Genomic DNA, 20,287 nt, shown 5'->3' with positions numbered 1-20,287 from the left:
AGAAATATAATTTGCTAGAAAACAAAGTCTAACATGTATTATTTCAAAAAGAAAAATAATTACCTACTTAATTTAAAAATAAAATACTATTTAACTTAAGAACACAAAACACCACACTCATACTTACATTGAAAGAATTGGTGCTACACTGTCCAATGAGGCTATCAAAATTCCTATTTCACAAATACCAGCAGTGAGGAGCAGAGCCCAAGTTGGTTCTCCATTTGCTTTTCCATGACCAAATATCTATTTCAATTCAAGTTAAAAGTAAGATTAGGGAAAGCTGTTCATTATACAATTATGAACTATGGTACAAATCATGAACTAACTTACTTAGTTCTAACTGGAACTAAAAGTAGACATTAGTTACAAAGGAAAATGATGCTATCTATACTGTGGAAAACCAAAACTAAAATTGCAGAACACATATTTCCAATATAAAATATGCTTACTAATGTAAGCAATGACTACATAACATTAAAGTACTATTGCAGCTGTTGTTGAAATATTCTTAAATAAATTAAAAACCATATGCATAAGAAATTTATGCCCAGTAAAAAGCTAATATAGTTTAGGCCAGTATTTTTTGTAACACAGAAATGAGGTGTCAATTCAGTCCTTATCAACATAATAACATAAGGAGGACTTGGATAAGACTATGATCCTGCACAGAGCCCTACCCAAAACCATTTTGCATGTGGTAATTTCCTTTGTGGAGAATTCTATCCAGCTATACTGGTGACAGATGGCAAAATGCTTTGCCTGAAGTTCCAGTGGTATTTATTCTCCTCTGTATTTCTCCATTCAATTACAGAAATTAAGTCCTTATTCATTCTCCATACTGTCTTCTTTAGCTTCCTGTCCTCCATCAATTTTCCTACCATTATATTAAAATCCCCCTTTTTTCTACTCATGTTTCAAGTATTTTGGTTTTTTTTTCTTAAATATATCATACTCTTGCTTCTATAATAGTCTCCTTTCATTTCCTTGATTGTCCATTCAGTAGCCATATCACTCCAAAACTGCAAGTGCATCCTCAAGTATCAAATCCCTCTTTAAATATACTGCTTCTCTTCAATTCCCTTTCTCTCACTTCCCAAACCACAAATCTTTTCCTTTTGATTCTTCACTCCTTTCAAGTCTAACTCTGAAGACATGTAATCATAATGTCACCCTCTCTGTACCAAATTTTTGCTTCAGGCAAAAGTAAATTTTTCTTGTTTCTCTTTCTCTATACTACCCAGCACTCACAACTTATTGCATTATAACCCCTTTCTGTTGACAAGTCGAACTCCACCACTACTCAGTCCCTCCACCCTAGCATACTTAGTGTATTTACTTCCCGTTACAGATACTGATACTCTTGCAAGTCTTGAGGTAAGCTTTCAAACTCCAAACTTCCCCACAGAGATCACAGCTTTACTCTCCAGACACTATTATCTTTCAGAGTCTTATTTACTAATTTTTAATTCAAGTGTTGTTGTCTGGGTTTTGCAGAAGCAGCCAGCAAGAATTCTCTCATCATCTTCTGTTTGCCAGCTCCCTTACTTTGAGAAAAATCTGATTTATTTCTTCTTAAAACATGCACAGAGGTGTTGGAACAAATCTTCATGTTTGGAGTAATGGGATAGAATTCTACTGTTATAGCTTTGCTGACTTTGTTTACCTTACAAAAATGAATAAAAATTAGGTTTATATCTCCATAATATGAGAAGTATTATGCATTTCCATAGTGAGATTAAGTAACTCTGTTCACAAATACAAGCAGTAAACACAGCCTGGAGTCTAGAATTTCAGTTATTAGTTGCTTCTTAGTTCATTTATTTCCGTTTATAGAATACTATATTCTCAGTTTGGAACCACTAACTTTCATGTGTAAGAACAAACATAATTAAATTGCACTGCACAAAAGTACTGAAGCTCAAACTTTGTCCTACAATAGCCTGATCTATTATTCTACACAAATAGAACTGAGTTCCAAATCTTTTCTTCACATTCTACAGGAACAGCAGAAATAATGCCTCATATATTTTGTCAAAATAGAAGTCACATGGGAAGTACTGTAACAACAAGAACATGAAAAATCTCACTTGAATAAACGGTACAATGCCATCTCTTGCAATGGCCTGCAACAGCCGGGGTGCACCAGTGAGACTCTGGAGACCAGCACCACATGTTGAAAAGAATGAACCAATCACAATAACCCATGGAGAAGGCCAGGCCAGTGTACCAACCACCAGATTTCCATTAACTGCTTCTCCAAACCTTAGGAAAGAACAGGGGAAACAAAAATAATTAAAACAAAAAAGAATCAGTAAGCGTTAAAATAACTTTTATTATAGTTTCAACACCCACATTTCAATGTTTTTGGACAACAGCACTTTTTAACAATAAACACTATGTTACAGTACGCACTATAGGATTTCCCAACCAAGCACTCTCTCTTTACCGTGCTGTTTTAAAGAAGATAGTAAAATTGCTTCACATTAAGTGCTGCCTCTAAGCAGTTATGCAGCAATTACCAAATATCTTGGCAAACTTTTCAGAATTAACAGCAATAGCAGGAGTATGTACATAAGTATCTTACAGATTCTTGTGACAGCTAGGAACTAGATTGCAGAAATCTGTTCCACTACTAATACAAGTATACTCTGGGGCATAAGCAGGAGATTCACAAAAATTATTAGCCTTTCCTTTTAAAAGTGTGACACTGACATACAACAAGTAAACAGAGAAATTACTAGACACAATGATTTTGAGTTTTCCACATCTTCTGGCTGTTTTGCTACCTGACGCAGTTTTTAATTTACTACAGCAAACAAGTGGGTAGAAGTCAGGAAGAGGCGCTTTCATCACAGACCTGAGTGTCCCATCCAATACTACCTCCACTATGGTTTTTAGATACTTAATTTTATGTTAATTTAGGCATGACTTGAATAAACTACAAAAATGTTATTCCTCGCTCACCCCTCCTTCGAATTGACAGTTTTGTTTTAAAAGCAAGTAAGGTTCTTGTAGTTCATCTTACCGCTGTTAGTAAGCAGCCAAAATTTATTTTAAGGCTATCTCTACTGTGATACCACTGTTATTTTTTCCCAATGAGTTCAGGTTTTCCAAAATAAAAGGAAAAGTCTACAGAAATGAAAGAAGATAAAAACTAAGAAAAATTAAGTGCTTTTTATCTTTTCAGACCTGCTATTAAAATAGGGTCAAGAAACACAGCAATAAAGTGAATAAAATAAGTCAGTGTTCAAATTCTTGCTTATGCCCAAGTTTGGATGCATGACTACATATATTTTCAGCAAAGGGGAAAAAAAAAGGTAAATCACACTCCTCAAAACTATAGGACAAAACCCATATTGTGCTTCTATATCAAGATTTATATAACTACATATTTATTCTTTGTTCAAATTCTAATGCCTGTTTTTTAAATTAAACACAGGATAGGAATAACTTGAAGAGATGCAAGAAACAGAAAAATGTACAACCTACTTTTTTCCCATTGCAGATATAACAATCATAATGAAAAAAGCCTCAAAACCCAGTTTTTAAACCAGACTAAAAATCCATACACTTTACTATTCTGCTGGATTTCAGCCACATAAAACCTGGCAGCAATGTAAATGAAAGTTCATGGATTCAAGGCTCTTGCTGCTATGCAACCTGCTCTAATGATAGATAACATCTTGGAAAATTCCCTTCCCCCTGCCCTGTAAATTTAAAAAATGTGAGTTTATAGATATTAGTTCTGCATTAATTTCTTATTTCAGAATTCACTTACTATTTCCTAGGCAGTTTGATTTGACTTTTATATTTACTTTGAAGAAACAATTACCAGGTATTTTCACTGATGCGGCAATATAATTTTAAAGTAAAAATCACAGAATCAAAGAACAAGTAAGGTTGGAAGGGACCACAGTGGGTCACCTGATCCAACCTCTCTGCTCAAGCAGAGTCATGCCAGAGCACATTGCATGGGATTGCATCCAGATAGTTCTGTAATATCTCCAATGAGGGAGACTCCACAACCTCTCTGGACAATCTGTTTCAGTGCTCAGTCACCCGCACAGTAAAGAATTTCATCCTCATATTCACGTCGAACTTCCTGTGCATCAGTTTCTGCCCATTGCTTCTTGTCCTGTTGGCTGGCACCACTGACAAGAGCCCAGGTCCACCTTCTCGGCACCCCTCCTTTACTTACTTAAATACATTGATGAGGTCCCCTCTCAGTCATGTCTTCATAAGGCTGAACAGGCCCAGTTCCCTCAGCCTTTTCTCGTAAGAGAGATGCTCCAATTCCTTTATTATCTTCATAGCCCTCCACTGGACCTCCAGGGACTCCATGTCTCTCATGTACTGAGGAGCCCAGAAATGGACACAGCAATCCAAATACTGCCTCACCAGGGCTGAGTAGAGGGGCAGGATCACCTCCCTCAACCTGCTGGCAATGCTCTTCCTCCTAGTGCAACCCAGGATTACACTGGTCTTCCTGGCCACAAGGGCATACTACTGGTCCAGTATAGAACCCTGGGGGACACAGGCCTCCAACTAGACTCTGCCACTGACCATGACCCTCTGGGATTTGCCAGTCAGCCACTTCTCAATCCACCTTACTCTCCACACTTCTTGAGTTTGCCTATGAGGATGCTGTGAGAGACAATGTCAAAAGCCTTTCATGGAAGAAGCCTGCTGCTTCTTGTATTAGTTTGATTAGAAACCAGCTTTTAACTTCCGGTTTTCCTTCTAGACTAATGAAATAAGTAGTCTCAGCATCAACTTCACCACCTTTTAAACAATAGCCCACTGCCACAACCAAAAGCAAACGTGGGCCTCAGTAGAAAAGAGAACCAGACACCAGCAAGAAAACAAATGTGAAACCTGACAAAAATTTCATCTTAACCAACTTCTCCTAACGGAGAAATTGATCAAAATCTGGAGATTTTCTTCATGCTCATATCCATCATATTTATTCCGTTCATCCTTCGTATTAGGCCTTAAATTTGTCAGGCAACTACATGCTTGAAAATCGAGATGACTCCTGATGTAAAACTGAGATTTTAAAACAAAAAATAGTCATATGTCTAGAGGAAATCATAATGGTGCACTGCAGTCTTACAAAGTCCCATTGTCACGTAACCCCCAAATTTTTAAATTTGTTCTTCAAAAGCCTATTACTTCTCCCAAAGTAATATCCCCTTATCCCCATGCATCAGTTCTGCAAATACTAATTATGACTTTCTTTGTCAAGAACATTTTATTAGGCTGGTTCAACTTCAAACATTTATCTTAGGTTCTGCTTCTGCTTCTTGAAGGCATAAAGTCTGGTAACCTGACCAGTTTTTGCAGCCATCTCAGTTTAACAGACAAGCTTTCCCTCCAGTTTTAACCTAAGCAAAAGAAATATATACCATATGCATATTTCACAGAAGAGCCATTAATAAGTCCTATTAATATAACTTATGATTATACTCCCTGTAATATTAGAAGTTGAATACGACTTACTTATCTCTTAATATCACACCTTCTATACAGGCACCAAACAACACTATACAGGAGAGATCTGTTACTGAGACTGAAGGAAGATTACTCTCTAAAAAAATCACATAGAAAAAACCCCACCACTTTTCACCTAGGTATGAAATGAAAACATCCACAACAATGAAGTGTATGTGCATTTCCTGGTTGCTTTTTGTTTGTTTGTTTTAGTTCTTCCATGCTACAATTTTTTAGTTTATGTTCTTCCTGACTGTATTTGATTCATAGCGATTTGTGAAGTATTGGAAATAGCCAGTTCATATATCATGCAACAGAGCAGGTATTTTCTCATACAAATAAGCAAGTACTTGTGTACACTAGGTTTTGAAGGACCGACAACTTCAATTGCTGGTTGTTTGGTTTAAGATCTGATTATACTGAGTATAACAACAACCTGCCAACTGAAACAATGCTAAAAACCTTTGGATTGCTTGACTAAAACCATCAATTATATATTGGAATTTGAAGCACTAGTAGAATATAGTATATAATTGTTAATAAATTTTGACATATTTTAATAATATTTATAAATAATACTGATATTTTAGACAAATATAAAATATTTCTTTTCAGTTTATATTTCATTCATTTTATACTCGGGGAACTCTAATGACTTTCCAGTAAAAATTCTGTTACACCTACAAAATGTAGACTAGAAAAAAGTCATAGTATAAAGGATACAAATAAAAGATGTAGTCGAAATAGCCAAAATCGTTCCAGTAGGAATAGATTTCTGAGCATCCTTTAGATCTCCAGATCTGTTTGAACCTGCCATAATACCTTAAAAAGGGACAAAATTTATGTCATAAAAACAATTAACAATAATTCCATGTTAATAACTAATAGAATATGAACATCTAATTTTAAGCCAAATTTAACAGAGGGATTACCAATGAAGCAGGCTACAAAAGTATAATATAATCCTTCACAAATCGTCAATTTATACCTTCATTTTATTCAGAAATCTGTGTTACTACCCACTTGAATAAGCAAATCCTATAAAGGTCAGTAAAAAGACTGATTAAAAAAAATTATTTTTCAAGCATAACCTCAGAATCATTCTTGAAATGAAGAAATACAAGGAGTAGCAAAATACTGGGGGTGGATGGTATAAATTAATAGGGATTTAGCAATTTTAGCCAGTGTGACCTAAGGCACTAACTTTCTACTAAACAGACCATCATAATAACATATGCAAGCAAATCAATAAACTAACAAAAAAAGCTTTGAAGCAAAAAAGAAAAGAGCAGGCAAGAAAAAGAATGGTTAGAAAAATCACATGTACACATGTATGTGAATCTAAAAAGAGAACAGAAGTACTTTGTAGAACATACTCTCATAGGAGGGAAAGAAACCCATACAATAACTATTTCTGCCATCTCTCCTAGAACTGACCTGACCACTGGAAGCAAAAACATAGAAGCTAACATCAAGATGCTCCAGTGCAAAAACATTGTCAAACTCCATGGAATGAAACATTAACCATGGTTTCAGATATGATGAAATGTTGGTAAGCATCTGCAGTAAAGAAATGGGAGCAGTGGGGTTCAAACAGTGAATACAAAGGGACACTTCCACTTGATAATACTAGCAAACAGTGCTGCAGCTTCTTACTGGAGTTCTATTCTGTTACTTGATATTACTTCAGCTGGGACTTGAGAAGAAAAACATGTCTGGTTGTTTCAGTCAAGCATGAGCTGAAGAAAATGAAATACAACTAGTTTAAGCTTGACAAAAAAGTCTACGTAGTTAGTGTGGCAAAAAAATATTGGACATTTAAACAAAGCCCAGGCAGTTAACCGGGCATCTTGAATACCTGCAGAATCATCTGAATATTAAACCGTTCTCATGCCTTTGAAGATTAAAGTATTATAAAGGTATGCATCTTATTTTGAATAAGCATTTAGTAACCCATGAGGATTTTGCCTTCTTTTCAGACATAGATTTGGCCCTTAAACAGATTTCCTGTTTAAGTCCTATAACCTCCAAAAGTCATCAGCCATGACCCATGTCTCCCTAGCACCAGAAGGTTTTAGGTATATAAACTTGGACACAGAAACTAGCAACAGAATGAGTCACCAATAAGATTGGTGAAAATGAAAAATTTTCACATGAAATTTTTTTTTCCAGGTATAAGTACACATCCTCAGGCAAGAAAAATAATTGTATCTACCTGTCACAGATGGGAAATAAATCCCTACAAGCATTGTGAAGTAGGTCATGATGTCTGTAAAAACATAAGGAAGTCCACCCATTTTTGACTCTTCTGATCCAGCAACTGAGGGCTGATCTTTTTTCTCAACTATTGATCCTTTTTCTGAATAGGCACTCCAGAGATTATCTACAAGGTCAGGGAAAAAACAAAAGTCAGTGTCATCTCTCTGTTTCAGGATATCGACTAGTGAGAATGCAATAATCCTAGAAATCAGATGCCTTTTTCTTACAGAAAAATAATTACATTTCCCAGTATGATTAATACCAATTGTAACTGGTGGGCATTCCAGTCCATGCCAGTAAAAATGCAGTAGTGTGAGATGCGTCCTGCAAAATTTTCTCCTCTTTTAAAGGAAAATATAGTTATAGAATTAAATTCTAATATATTTGTAGAACATACATTTCCATTGCGCACGCACACAGATGTACTATTGTGAAAAAATAAGGAAACTTACTTCCAGGTTCAAGGAATCTCAGTATATACTAATAGTTCTTGTTCTTGTATTTTGAGGAGCAATATGAAAAGGAAATGCTACTTAACAGTAACTTGAGTTCTTTGAGATCTGCTGTACAGAATAATCCTGGATAACAGTTCAGGATTCAGCTGTTCATGGCTAAAGATTTCCACATGTTGACAAAAGCAGGGTAACCAGACTTCAGAAGATCACTTATAAGCAAAAAACCCCCAGCAGAATATGGCTCAAATTCCCCAGCAAATGAAGCATATTTGTTTGAAGACTGATAGGTCAAAAAGCCAGAAACTTTTGAGAGCTTACATTTGTGGAAACACTGGTTCTGTACCTTGGTAAGATTGTGAGAACAGCCCACACTGATTCTTATTTGAAAATGAGACAAGTTGTCCTATCATATGTGAGGAAACAAAGTGGATACTCTCCTGCCCCGTCAAGAAGGCAAAGGATTTTACAAGAAATAAACAATTCCCATGGACTGCCAGCATGATCAAATAGCCGATTTTCAGACATCCTGAATAACCTTAGGGAATTCAAGTACAATATTTTAAGGTTTTATAATAGCAAAAAGTAACCTTGAGTAAAATAGAAGATGGACTTTAAACCGTAAGTGGCCAAAGATAGGGTACTCATACCCAGATTTTTAACAAAAATCTTACAATCGGTAAGCATATATGGAAGTGTGCATGAGAAGCAGAAGAGAAAGCAGATCAAAGATTAAAAGTAAGTATTATATGGTAAAGAATGCTATGTGTATTCAATCAAATGAAGAAGAGTAACAGACTGATCTAGAGATAAAACTGAAGCCTAAGAAGAGTTAATGAAACAAGAGAATTTTAAATTTCAGGAATTTGAGAAGTGACGTAAAATAAGACTAGATCTCCAAATTAGCATCTACCTACCCCCTGTGAAACATAAGAAGAAAGTCCAAAATTAGTTTGTAACTGCCAATCAAAAGCACTTAAACTCTTAATGAGCACTCAACAGCTTGTGTCCTTTATTCAGCATGACATATGGAGTGACAATGACTTGAGCACTGCAATGCATACAAACTTAATTGTGGAACTGTGCATGCCAGCACAAGTGGATAAAATTGGCTTAGATATTTTGTTAAATAGAAATCACTTTCCTATTTCACAGCATGTCACACAGAGCTTTCCTATGCTCATTTTCCCAAAAGTGATAATCCAAGTGGACTTGAAAGTTGGGGTGAGAAAAAAGAATAGCTTTCCAGAAAAGTCCAGACATTTGTCCCTTCTAGGACCATTCCTTGATTGCTAAGGCTCCTCTAGCAACATTGAGGATACATACATGAGACCTGGTACAATGTATCAGACCAACATGCTACCATGAAGCAGAACAACGTTGATTAAACCTAGTTGCAGAATTGTATCTTTTTTGTTAGAGTTACAGGCGTATTTAGTCAGTCACTTGCAGAATGATTTGTTATTGTTAGGACAACATTCACAGAAGGTATATAAGAGATGAATACTTACTGTATATGAGTGCCCAATAAATGGTGTGGACTTATCACACTTCCTAAGACATGCAGTCATGGCATCTGAATACTCCCAGTCACAACTCAAGAAACTTTAATTTGCAGAGCCTGCAGCTCCAAAGTCTTCACACAATGTAGAACATATATCAAGTGGAAGAAAACTCTCCTTGAGAAATCTGTGCCACTTGAGCTCAAGCGAACACTAGGTATCAGAACGTGTGCTCACACTCAGCAAGTAGAACGCCTAGTTTTAGCATTTGGTGTAATTAGGATAGTGAAATGCATTGTTACAAAGTAGTTCTTGTTCAGAGAAATGTTAATCAGTGAACAGGAGCAGAGCACGCACTTCCAAAAGTAGGGAAAGCAGCACTCAGCCCAAAATCTCCAAGATCACTGAAAGACCTGAGGCTGAGGTGAAATAATATTGACACCCAAGGACAAACAGAAGGCCATTTCTTTCATTTAAAAGTGTTTCAGGGAGACATAGAAATTAAAGACTCATGAGTAGCATCTGCACAGGAACAGTCAACAGCAACAATAGCAGTTGATAGAGGCAATAAAGATAGGAATTATCTTCGGGTTCTGACAAAACTTAGTAGTTATTCACAGTTTTTCTTGAGTTTTGAAAAACTGGGGAAGCCTCAACTCAGCTTTTGTAAAAGAAAATTGTCAGAACTATTCAAATTCCTTGAGGGAAACATAAATTAAGGCAATCCACTTAGATCAGTCCATCCGTATTTCCCGTGTTTTTAAAATATTGCTCACCCAAGGAATTTATAGCAGACATTGGATAAGAGGGAATGTCCTCACATGGATAAAAAAAAAAACAGTTCAAAGACAGAAAGTAACAGGTAAAAGTAAATGGAAATACAGCTTTGTAATGCAGAGGAGTTACCAGTAAGCTTTTACAAGAACACCATCAGGATGTAACCAGTGCTATCCAGTACACTCAAACAGCCCGAAAAAAGGAGCTAGGACCAAGATGAGAGCCTGCTGGCAATACTCAGTTAATTGAAATTTGTAGAAGGAAACCCAACTGCAAAGAACTTAAAAAAAAAAACAAAGCCAAAACAAAAAAACAGGTTCAGTGGGTAAACATAATGGAATTGATGAAATTCACTATAGGTAAGCAAAAAGCAATGAATACTGGAAAGTGTGTTGCTCACACTGAACTTTCAGCAGATTCCTGGTCTTTAGCGATCTTAGCATTATGTGAGAATAAATTAGCAAAATATACTTTTATACAGGATTGCTAGTTCAAAAAACAGTGAATGGAACAAAAGCACATCTTTCCAAAAGGAGAAAAAATTAGTAGTCAGCCTGAAACCTCCAAAAAGTAAAAGCACAATTTAAATCTCACAGGGTAGCAAAAAATTAGAACATACAGCTGACTTGTGATCTGGCGCAGGAAATGCAAAATTATTAATGAAAAATTGTAGCTATGCATATGGTAAATTATAAAATTCAGAGAACAAACCCTAAGTTACATTTCTTGTAACAAGCAAATAATTCCATTTTTCATTGAGAAAACTATTTTTTTTTAAAACAGAAATTTAGATTCAGAGAAGCCTATGTTTCATTTAGTAGCTGTTAATGTACACTTTATATTTGATATATATAACTGGGGTACTATGGCAGCAGTGATTGTCTAGCGTCCCTATGTAGCATATTTATATAAATCAAACTTTAAGTGAAAGCAAGGGAGAGATATCAGAGCATCCATTTCATTCCCAGAAACATTATTTGTGTGTGTACAATGCAAATTATTACACATTTAAGATGAATCCTATGACTCGATGCAATTGGAATTCCAAGCTGACACAACTGTACAGATCCGTAAAGAGAAAAAAATCTATACATTTAGTAGACTGCTTTTCTTGAATTCAATCACTAACTTGTTGTACACATTGAATAAGCCACAGAACTTCATTCTCATTGCACCACCTATAAACTGGTAACAAGTTCTCCCCCAGAAGAGTTTGAAAACATATTAATGAATAGCATATTGAAATGTGTGCTTGGCATACACATGTAAAAAAATAGCTGTGATAAACACTTTATTACCTTTTTCATTGAAAGAGAACTTATAAAACTCCAATTACCCCCAAATTAAAGCACTTGATACTAAGATTCTTGATTCTAAAACCAGATGAAAATTTTATAGGAAGAAGCATGCTCAAGATAGCAATCTTTCACACAGATTAGAGGTAAAGAAATAGTGACAGACTAGACCACTATATTACTGACCAGCTATTGGCCAAATTAATAATTTCCAAAAGCTTTAAAATCACTGTGCTTTCCAACTTACCAGTTAGAACTCCACTCATTATTCCTGGAATCCCTTGAATTTCTGTTACATTATTGAGACTGAAGTAGTCATCACATGTAGCATTAAGCAAAGAGCTATCACAGAACAGGCGCCACAAAGGTGTAGTCTTTGTTTTATTATTGCTTTCAGTAAATTTGGCACAGACATCAAAGCTGCGTTTTGACAATGTACGGTTTCCAAGGAGACAGATACTATAAACAAGAAGAACAAAAATCAGCGTTCCTTCAATACAGGGATGTGAATTAAGCCATTTTTTGTCCATTAGACTTCTTCAGAAACCTATTATTTACACTTCCTACCTTAAGGCCTATACTACATCTACTAAAATAGTATATAGCTTCTACATCTAAAACTATTATCAACAGTCATTAGAACTTGGATCAAATATTTCTACTTTATGGTATTAGCAGCTATTTTGCCTTCTGATTTATTCTTTAGAAAGTACAATCAATTTAAGCAGCTTGACTACGAAATAACAGCAATCATGACGCATTCAGTCCTACAAGAAAGAAGTAAAATTAAGCAATACTTTATAAACTTAATTAAAAGATGAGTCTGATGAAGAAAATATAAAAGTAAGATTAAGCAAGTAAAGCATGCCCTTTCTTTTGTAGCAAATAAAAACTTTAGATCATCCTCAAAAATATTACAATCTAAAAGGTAGGAAATAAGCCAGGAAGGTTAAACAACAAAATTTAACAACAGTGATGGGAGTACACATTAAAGAATCATGTATTGGGAAGCAAATTATTTTTTTCAGGAATGAAAGAAAATTAGAAAAGTCAGAACAGTTGTCAAAAGCAAATTCCTACCAGCACAGAATATTAAGGATCTAGGTTTATCTCTTTGCTAAACTACACAAAAGATGTTTAGGATTCCAGGCTTGTTTAATAATGGAATGATAGCTATCTATGAAAACAAAAGAAGGTACATAAAATAAAACGTGGGTTAGGCAGATACACCAGTGCGGCTTCAAGGTATAGCATCACATGGAAGTTGAGCAAATTTAACAGAAAATTGTTGCTAAAGAGATCATCTTGCCACTTGCCTTGCTTATTTTTCTTTTCAATTGCTACTGATTTGATGACTCAATAGCAGCAGGGTCAAATGATACAAACAATGGAAACTTCCTTCAGTTTGATTCAACTGGGAGATCCTGAGGTAAACTATTTTACCACCTATACAATGGACAAACTTAGTGGAGGTCAGTGATATTAACCTAACCAACCAGCTAAGTGGAAGCTGGTTTTTTGGGTTTTTTTTTAACAACCACTATCAGATCAGTCTTACCATTATATAGAACCCCACTTGAGTTTCTCATTTTGAGGCAGACTCTAAACCATTATATTTCCTGGAAAATAAACTCTTTTTATATTTTTTCCCCCAGTACAATAATATTACAGTAGCAGCTCATGTAAGGTTTCCAGGAACTTGAATAAGTTGGTAATAAGTTTTATATGCTACATATCCACATAAACTCTCTTTTACCTATACAGGTGACAGAAAGATATTTCCTTTGATTTGATGTGTTTTGTTCCTCTGGAATAAAATATCTTTGATATTAGTTTTGACATAAATTCTACTAATCTTTGCGGCACCTTCTCATTAACATACTTCTAAATATTTAAATTACTAAAACTTTCTCTTTAGATATATATATATATATATATATAAAATTTCTTTTGCTAGCTTTCACATAACTAATCTATGAGAACTGGCTTAGACTGTATGCTCTCTGTAGAGAACTTCTGTATGCTCCTCATACAGAAACAAATAAGAGTTTGAAATATTTAGCCATATGTTACGATGATTTTTTTTTTAAAGGCTTCGGTGTTGCTTCTATTTCTCTTCCAGTCAGCTACAGGATAATAGCAACTGAAAGTTGCTGTAAGAAACAAAAGTTTTATTCAGGAATATGTCAACATTTTTGATCATGCTTATCTTCTCAACAGAAGACTTGGCATTATGTTACAAACCGTCCACAAGTACTGGTCTAATGCTAATTTGTAATGCAATTACCAACACCTCAAAGTAATATCGAATGTGTAACAATCATACAGCAAAGGATAACTCTTATTATGAAGTACCATGCAAGACTGAAGTTATCAGCCTGTTCTGATAATGTCTTAAGCAATATAATTTTGTTTTCTCTTTCAAGATAAAAAGATGCACAAAAATGCAACTCACACAACTGGGTAAAGTGGAATGCACCTAATAACTGGAGTAAAGAAATAACTCTTATTGAGCTAGGAATTATGCACATTGAGGATGTTGAGAAGCAATGTCTCATGCATAACAACAATACAATTTTATTTTATTAACGGGAAAGGCTTCACAAACACAAGTGAATGTAAACACCGCAATGTTTCAATTTTAAGTAGGGAGAAATGGAAGTTTCAAAAATTTCCTCGCAACACAGAAGTTTAAAAGTTTCTTTCGAACTATGGTTCATAGCTACAATGCTTTATTTGACCTTTTTATTTTATTCTATAGGTTTTTAGTTTAAATGTTTAGATAAAGCAGTTATATTTACTGTCAGCAAAACCCACCTTCTTGTTCCTTAGGTGTGGATGGAATAAAAGCCAGTAATTTTAAGCACCAAAGAACATTTTCTAGAGTTATCATATCTTACGAAAAATGAGAGAAAGATTCGGATATGTAACTCAGAATAATAAATGAGCACATCAATATTTAAACTACATAAACCTACTACTGAAGCCAATGTGGTTGTATTTTGAAGCTTAGCTTAAAACATGAAATGGTTGCAGTACCTATTCCCTCCCCACGCTTCTTTTTTTTTTTTTAAATAACCCACACAACTTGGATATTGCACTTACGGAAAGTCAGGTGGGTCAAAAGCAGTCTTAATAGCTCCAGCATATATGGCAATGATGGAAAGAATCACACAGGCAAGGAAGACCAGTGCAAGTTTGTTGACATATTTCACTCCCACAAAAACTACTACAGCCATCAGAATGATAATACATGTTCCATAGACTCTCATGTTGTTGAGCATAGCCTCTGTTTCTTCACCAACATCTTCCACTTTAAATATAGCGGCACTTGGAGAAATATAGGTCTGCAAGTGATATGGCAAATTATCATACATGTAATAATGAACATTTTATTAAAAAATCATTTACTTGAACTACAAAATCTAACCTTCTACACCAGTTTTGCTTTCACAAATGATTTTAGCCAGAAAATTTGGGCATTTAGAAAGTGTAGAGATAAAAGGAAGGGAAAGGCAAGGGTGAAGAAAAACAAATTTTGAGAATAGGATACAGCTTTTGCTCCAGCTTCTTCTCTCCCATTAAAGAGTTTCCACTCCTTAAATTCATGTGTCTGCCAAATGGGAAAAACCGCTAAGGAATTTGGGTGGAAAAGGAAGTAGCACACTACACTACATAACAATATCTATATTCCTTCTTCTAGCACCCCTGAAAAAAACCCTCTCTGCTCAGCTAGGGCTTGAACATTAGGGCTTGAGGCAACTCCACTCCTTCCAAAAAACTGCTAAAATGACTATTTTTCAATAATATAATTCCTAAAGGCAGGAAGAAACTTTGAACAGGAGGCTACCATGATACATTTATAAGCAAAAACCAAAAATAGACAATTATTTACCAGAATTTTTTTAGATTAAACTTAAGTTTAGCAAATTAATATTTACTAGAATGCTGAAAAAGATGAGAATTGTCACATCATCATGGAAGAAAAAGAAAGCAAATTGAAAAAAATATTACTGACAGAGTATATATTGTTAGAAAACCCTAGATTGTGATGTTGCAGAAGTTTCAGGCTCTATATGGAGGTACTCCTGAAGATGTTCTTGTGAATTTTGTTGACCTGCTGTTCACAGCCTTTGCCAGGGAAAAACACAGGCAGACAACTGATTTCTGTTTCTCAAAATAATCCATGCCCCAGTGGAGAAAAAAAAAAGCAATACTCATGCCTTGTGGTTATGACAGGGGTCTATTCTGAGGTCTTTGTCAGATATCCTGGGTGGCATTTTACTTCAAATTCTGTAGCTGAAACCTGTACATTTTTATTAACAACACAAACCCAGCATGACTATCTAATAGGGAGAACACTGCACCAAATTCAATCCACAATTTAACATGTGCTCATGTTGCTACTATAGATCAGATCACACGAGCAAGCATTAGTGAAGACTATCTCTAATTCAAATTTTAAAAAGCCTGGATTTGATGACATGGATCATTGTAAGTAACAAGAAAGAATTCTGAAGTATCTCCTGTACATATCTTAAGTTTCTGATATGATGACCAATTATTGCCCCCCCCAGATGAAGCAAAGCCATAGTAGCTGGGCCACAGCATCTTTGCAAATAGATGAAAACTCAAAGCCAGTAGTTTGAAATGAGGAAGTGGGATAGATTATTATTGCCTCATTGGAGATATGACCTTCGTGTTCTTCAGAACTTTTCATTGGGCAGCAGTGAGTTACCCCGGTAATGCTTGCCTGATCTAGGCTTGCAGACTCTCATTTGGAAAAAGAAGATTTATGCTTGGTTCCTAAATTAAGTAGAATAAATATACATCAAATAGCCTTTAATTTATTTTTGTATTACTGATAAGAATTTAACTTTCTCAAATAGTCACAAGTAGAGTAAGAATAAATATCAACATCCTGAAAGTGTACTATCAAAACATTAACAATCACCAGACTAGAATGCATTTTAGACCATTTAGAACATTCATCAGCAATATTCCAAAACAGCTCAAATACATTTAGTCTTAAGAGAAACTAGTACTTACCAATAAAATTTCAATGGTACCAAGAATGTACATTGCTCCTGCAAAGGTTGTGCCCAAGTAGAAACAAAGTCCCACTGCACCACCAAACTCTGGCCCTAAAGATCTTGAAATCATGTAGTAAGAGCCTCCAGCTGTGAATTTAACAAAAAAAAAACAACAACACACAAAACACTTCCAGGCCTTCAGATTAAGGATGGCAATAGAGAACAAAAATCTGAATAATTCAATCAACATAATCACGAGAACCACTGCATGTGCCTCCATTGACATGCTCATGCCAAGACTGTAGTCAATGTCTATACTAACTAGGCAGTTAGAATGTATGTTTCAAAATTAATATCCCCACGTGTGTTTTCTATGGAACAGAAAATGAAGACCAAAGAAAGAAAAAGAAAAATTCCACAAGCTAAACAAAAACAAATTAGAAAAGGATATACAGGTATAAATAGATGTGAATGAATTTTTAGCTTCTAACCTCAAGCTATTCCCCATCAAACAGTAAATTTCCAAAATAATTGCTTTATGAGACAAGGACAAAATAGAATATTTTCTACTGATATACACTCTTTATTTCATCTGTATATGAAACCATTGCCACTTTCACTACAGATCACATTTTTTTAGTACTATTTAAAAGTGTTAGGTAGGGATTGCTTTTTCTTGTCCACTTATATGCTATTTACTTTGACCCTGAGTTTTTCAATTCTTCTCACTCTTACTTCCCATACATATGCATCATCTTTCTTTAAGCCATAAACTACATCACCACCAATACCCTATTTCCATTGCTCTATTTGCCTTTTAATAAGGCTCTAAGTGTCAAGAATTTCATCTCTTTTTTTAGAATGCCACTCAACTCCCTCGATGCAAACTCTTCTCTCTGGTTCCCTCTCCATCTACTCTTAAATTCATATTTGTCCCACTTGTGACAACTGAGAAAGAAGGAGACAGAGAAAGGAAGGGTTTGATTTTAAATAAACATACATCAATGTGCAGTGTCTGAAGCTGTTTTTCATAGAATCATTAAGGTTGGAAAAGACCTCCAAGATCATTAAGTACTATCATTAACCTAACACTACCAGGTCCATCACTATACCCTGTCCCTAAGCACCACATCTACTTGTTTTTTGAACACTTCCAAGGATGGCAATTCCACTATTCGCCTGGGCAGCCTGTTCCACAGGCTTCAATGTTTTCAGTATGAATGAATGAGAAATTAACAAAGATATTATGATGCATCACCAATTCTTTTGCTGAATATAATGCTGTTGCATATAAAGGCAAAAGAAAGGATCCTGCTGCTCAGGTCTCCTTTGCATCCTAGGTTCTTATCTGTGCTTTCAGCCTTCTCCATATATGCCAGCACAAGCATCATTTCTCTAAGAAACTGGCACCACCAACAAAACAACGAAAATTAAGACCTGTCTCGTGTAAGAACTGCAGGCTTCAAAGTCTGTGACAGATGTTAAACAAAACCTTTACAATGAACTTTAAAAATATGAGGGCGAAAAATAGCAGAACATTTTAGTTATCTGCACACTAATTTGAATAAAATCAATAATTGATTGAATAACTCAACTTTATAATAAACTACAAGTATTTAAAACAAAATTATCTATTGTATTTTTATTTAATATATGGTACTGTATCCATGAAATACAATTATAATACAATTATTCTATATCCTACACAAATTGTATCTTTTACTTTTGCCCAACAACTTCAGTAACAGCTCTGAAAACCCTTGTTAGAGTGAAAGCTCCTCTGGACTCAGGCCCAGAGGGAAACCAAAGCACAGGGGTTGAATTAAAACCTTTGAATAAGCTGAGATACATGAAGTCACACTAAAGTGAAATAGAAATACAGATTTTTAACTTTTAGTAGAAATATATGCTAAGTGCCTTAAACATTAAAAAGCTGTAGCAGAGACCTTAAACATAGTTCTTGCTGCAGCAGTGTTACCTTTTCACAGAATTCTTTAGACAAAATATAGATAGAATTATACTGTTCACATTTTTTAGAATGTTCACATAGACAATAAGAACTGACAGAAACTGTATATGTAAATCTGTGTAATACCTATGTAACACTTGTGTAAGACTTACGGTTGTTAGAATTAGACCAGGATAGGTTAAGAAAAGAAAAACTAGAATCGTGTGTTAATCTTATTGGTCAATTAAGAAATATAATCCACACTTCTGTAACAAAAAAATATATGGAGCATATAGAGCATATAGAAGAAGAAGCAGCTGGTTTTGCCTGCTGTTGCTGCTTGGCCTTATCATATAACCCCCTTCGAACTCTGCCTTCAAGAAAGCTATGAGACTATGAAATAAAGAACTTAGCAGAACAGCAGCCTCCTCTGCTCTCTTACCCTGGTCCGAGAAGGAAGGGTACCCTGTCAAAAGCTCAACAACCCTTACTAAGCTGCAGAAGCTCTGCAAGTGAGGAACTATTTTAAGTTCATTAGGTAAACTGTTCAGAGTTCATACCCATGCCTGAACACGAGAACTATCATGTAAAATGTTGAGAAACTGAAAAGGGTAAGAGCTTCAAGAGCTAACTGATTTTGCATCTAAAAATAAAATCCTCTTAATTTATGAAGCCGAATCAATTTATCGATCTATCCTGAAAATTTAAGGAGATGTGCAGAACCTAGAATGCTTATATAGAAAAATATTTCTACCATCAGACCAGTTACTACTCTTGCAGAAAACAAGATAACTAACTCCAGTGTTTAGATGGAATGTAGGCAAATTCAGGAGAGAAAAAAGTACTAGCCGTATTTGTAAAGAAATTTTGTGTGAAGACCAGTCTCCACTAATTCAAATTATAACATCTTATCTTTCATTAAAACAGGATCAAATGATTGATGACAAAGATGTGCTGCAGAATATAACCCCCAGAAGCACAGATAAAAGATTGCATCTCACATTAAAAAGTTATTTATAAAATCAATTAAAAGAAAATATGCATTTGACGCAAAATCATTACTTCTGATATTTGAGAACTGTAAGAACTTCTTGTCCCAGATTTAAACTTCCATCATTTGACAATTTGCCATCTAAGATAAAATTCTTCATTACCTGGAACTACACCATTTGTTGCTATAGCACTCATTGAAATTGCAGTTAGCATAGTCTGTGGAAAGATGAAATAGAGGAAATTTAAAATACCAGAGTTCTGGAAGTTTTTTTTTTAAAGACTGGGCAAAACAGTAATCAAATGAAACTAGATTTTTTTTTTTTTAAACTAAGATGTTTAATTTGGGATATCCATGCAACTCAAGTACTCAACTTTTCAGCGGAAGATTTCGTTTACTTAGATATTTGACACAGTCTTTAAAAAGAACTGGAAGAATACAGACCATTGAATACACTTAAAACAGTATTTTCATTATTCCAATTAAAAAGTAGCGAAAACTGATTGTAACATTGTTATGATGACATCTAGTAGTGGT

General features: G+C 35.0%; 1 protein-coding gene across 4 annotated transcripts in view; it reads right to left on the bottom strand.

Annotated features, from left to right (window-relative positions):
- Window positions 1-20,287, bottom strand: part of LOC121671363 (solute carrier family 12 member 7-like) — a 69,085-nt gene that overhangs the window by 28,919 nt on the left and 19,879 nt on the right. For all 4 annotated transcript variants that reach the window (XM_042042858.1, XM_042042855.1, XM_042042856.1 and 1 more), the window contains exons 5-13: window positions 19,914-19,968; window positions 16,828-16,958; window positions 14,884-15,125; window positions 12,026-12,237; window positions 7,709-7,876; window positions 6,217-6,315; window positions 5,503-5,560; window positions 2,091-2,265; window positions 128-246 (exon numbers count right to left, since the gene is read on the bottom strand). In XM_042042858.1, coding sequence (XP_041898792.1) covers window positions 128-246; window positions 2,091-2,265; window positions 5,503-5,560; window positions 6,217-6,315; window positions 7,709-7,876; window positions 12,026-12,237; window positions 14,884-15,125; window positions 16,828-16,958; window positions 19,914-19,968 — 1,259 coding nt within the window. The remainder of the gene's footprint in view (window positions 1-127; window positions 247-2,090; window positions 2,266-5,502; window positions 5,561-6,216; window positions 6,316-7,708; window positions 7,877-12,025; window positions 12,238-14,883; window positions 15,126-16,827; window positions 16,959-19,913; window positions 19,969-20,287) is intronic.

Source organism: Corvus kubaryi, unplaced genomic scaffold (genome assembly GCF_017639235.1).
Source record: "Corvus kubaryi isolate FWS band 111438036 unplaced genomic scaffold, C.kubaryi_AGA036_p1.0 37398, whole genome shotgun sequence".
NCBI classification, from domain to species: Eukaryota; Metazoa; Chordata; class Aves; order Passeriformes; family Corvidae; genus Corvus; species Corvus kubaryi.
Note: the sequence above shows the minus strand (reverse complement) of the source record. Positions and strands in the feature narration are given on the sequence as shown.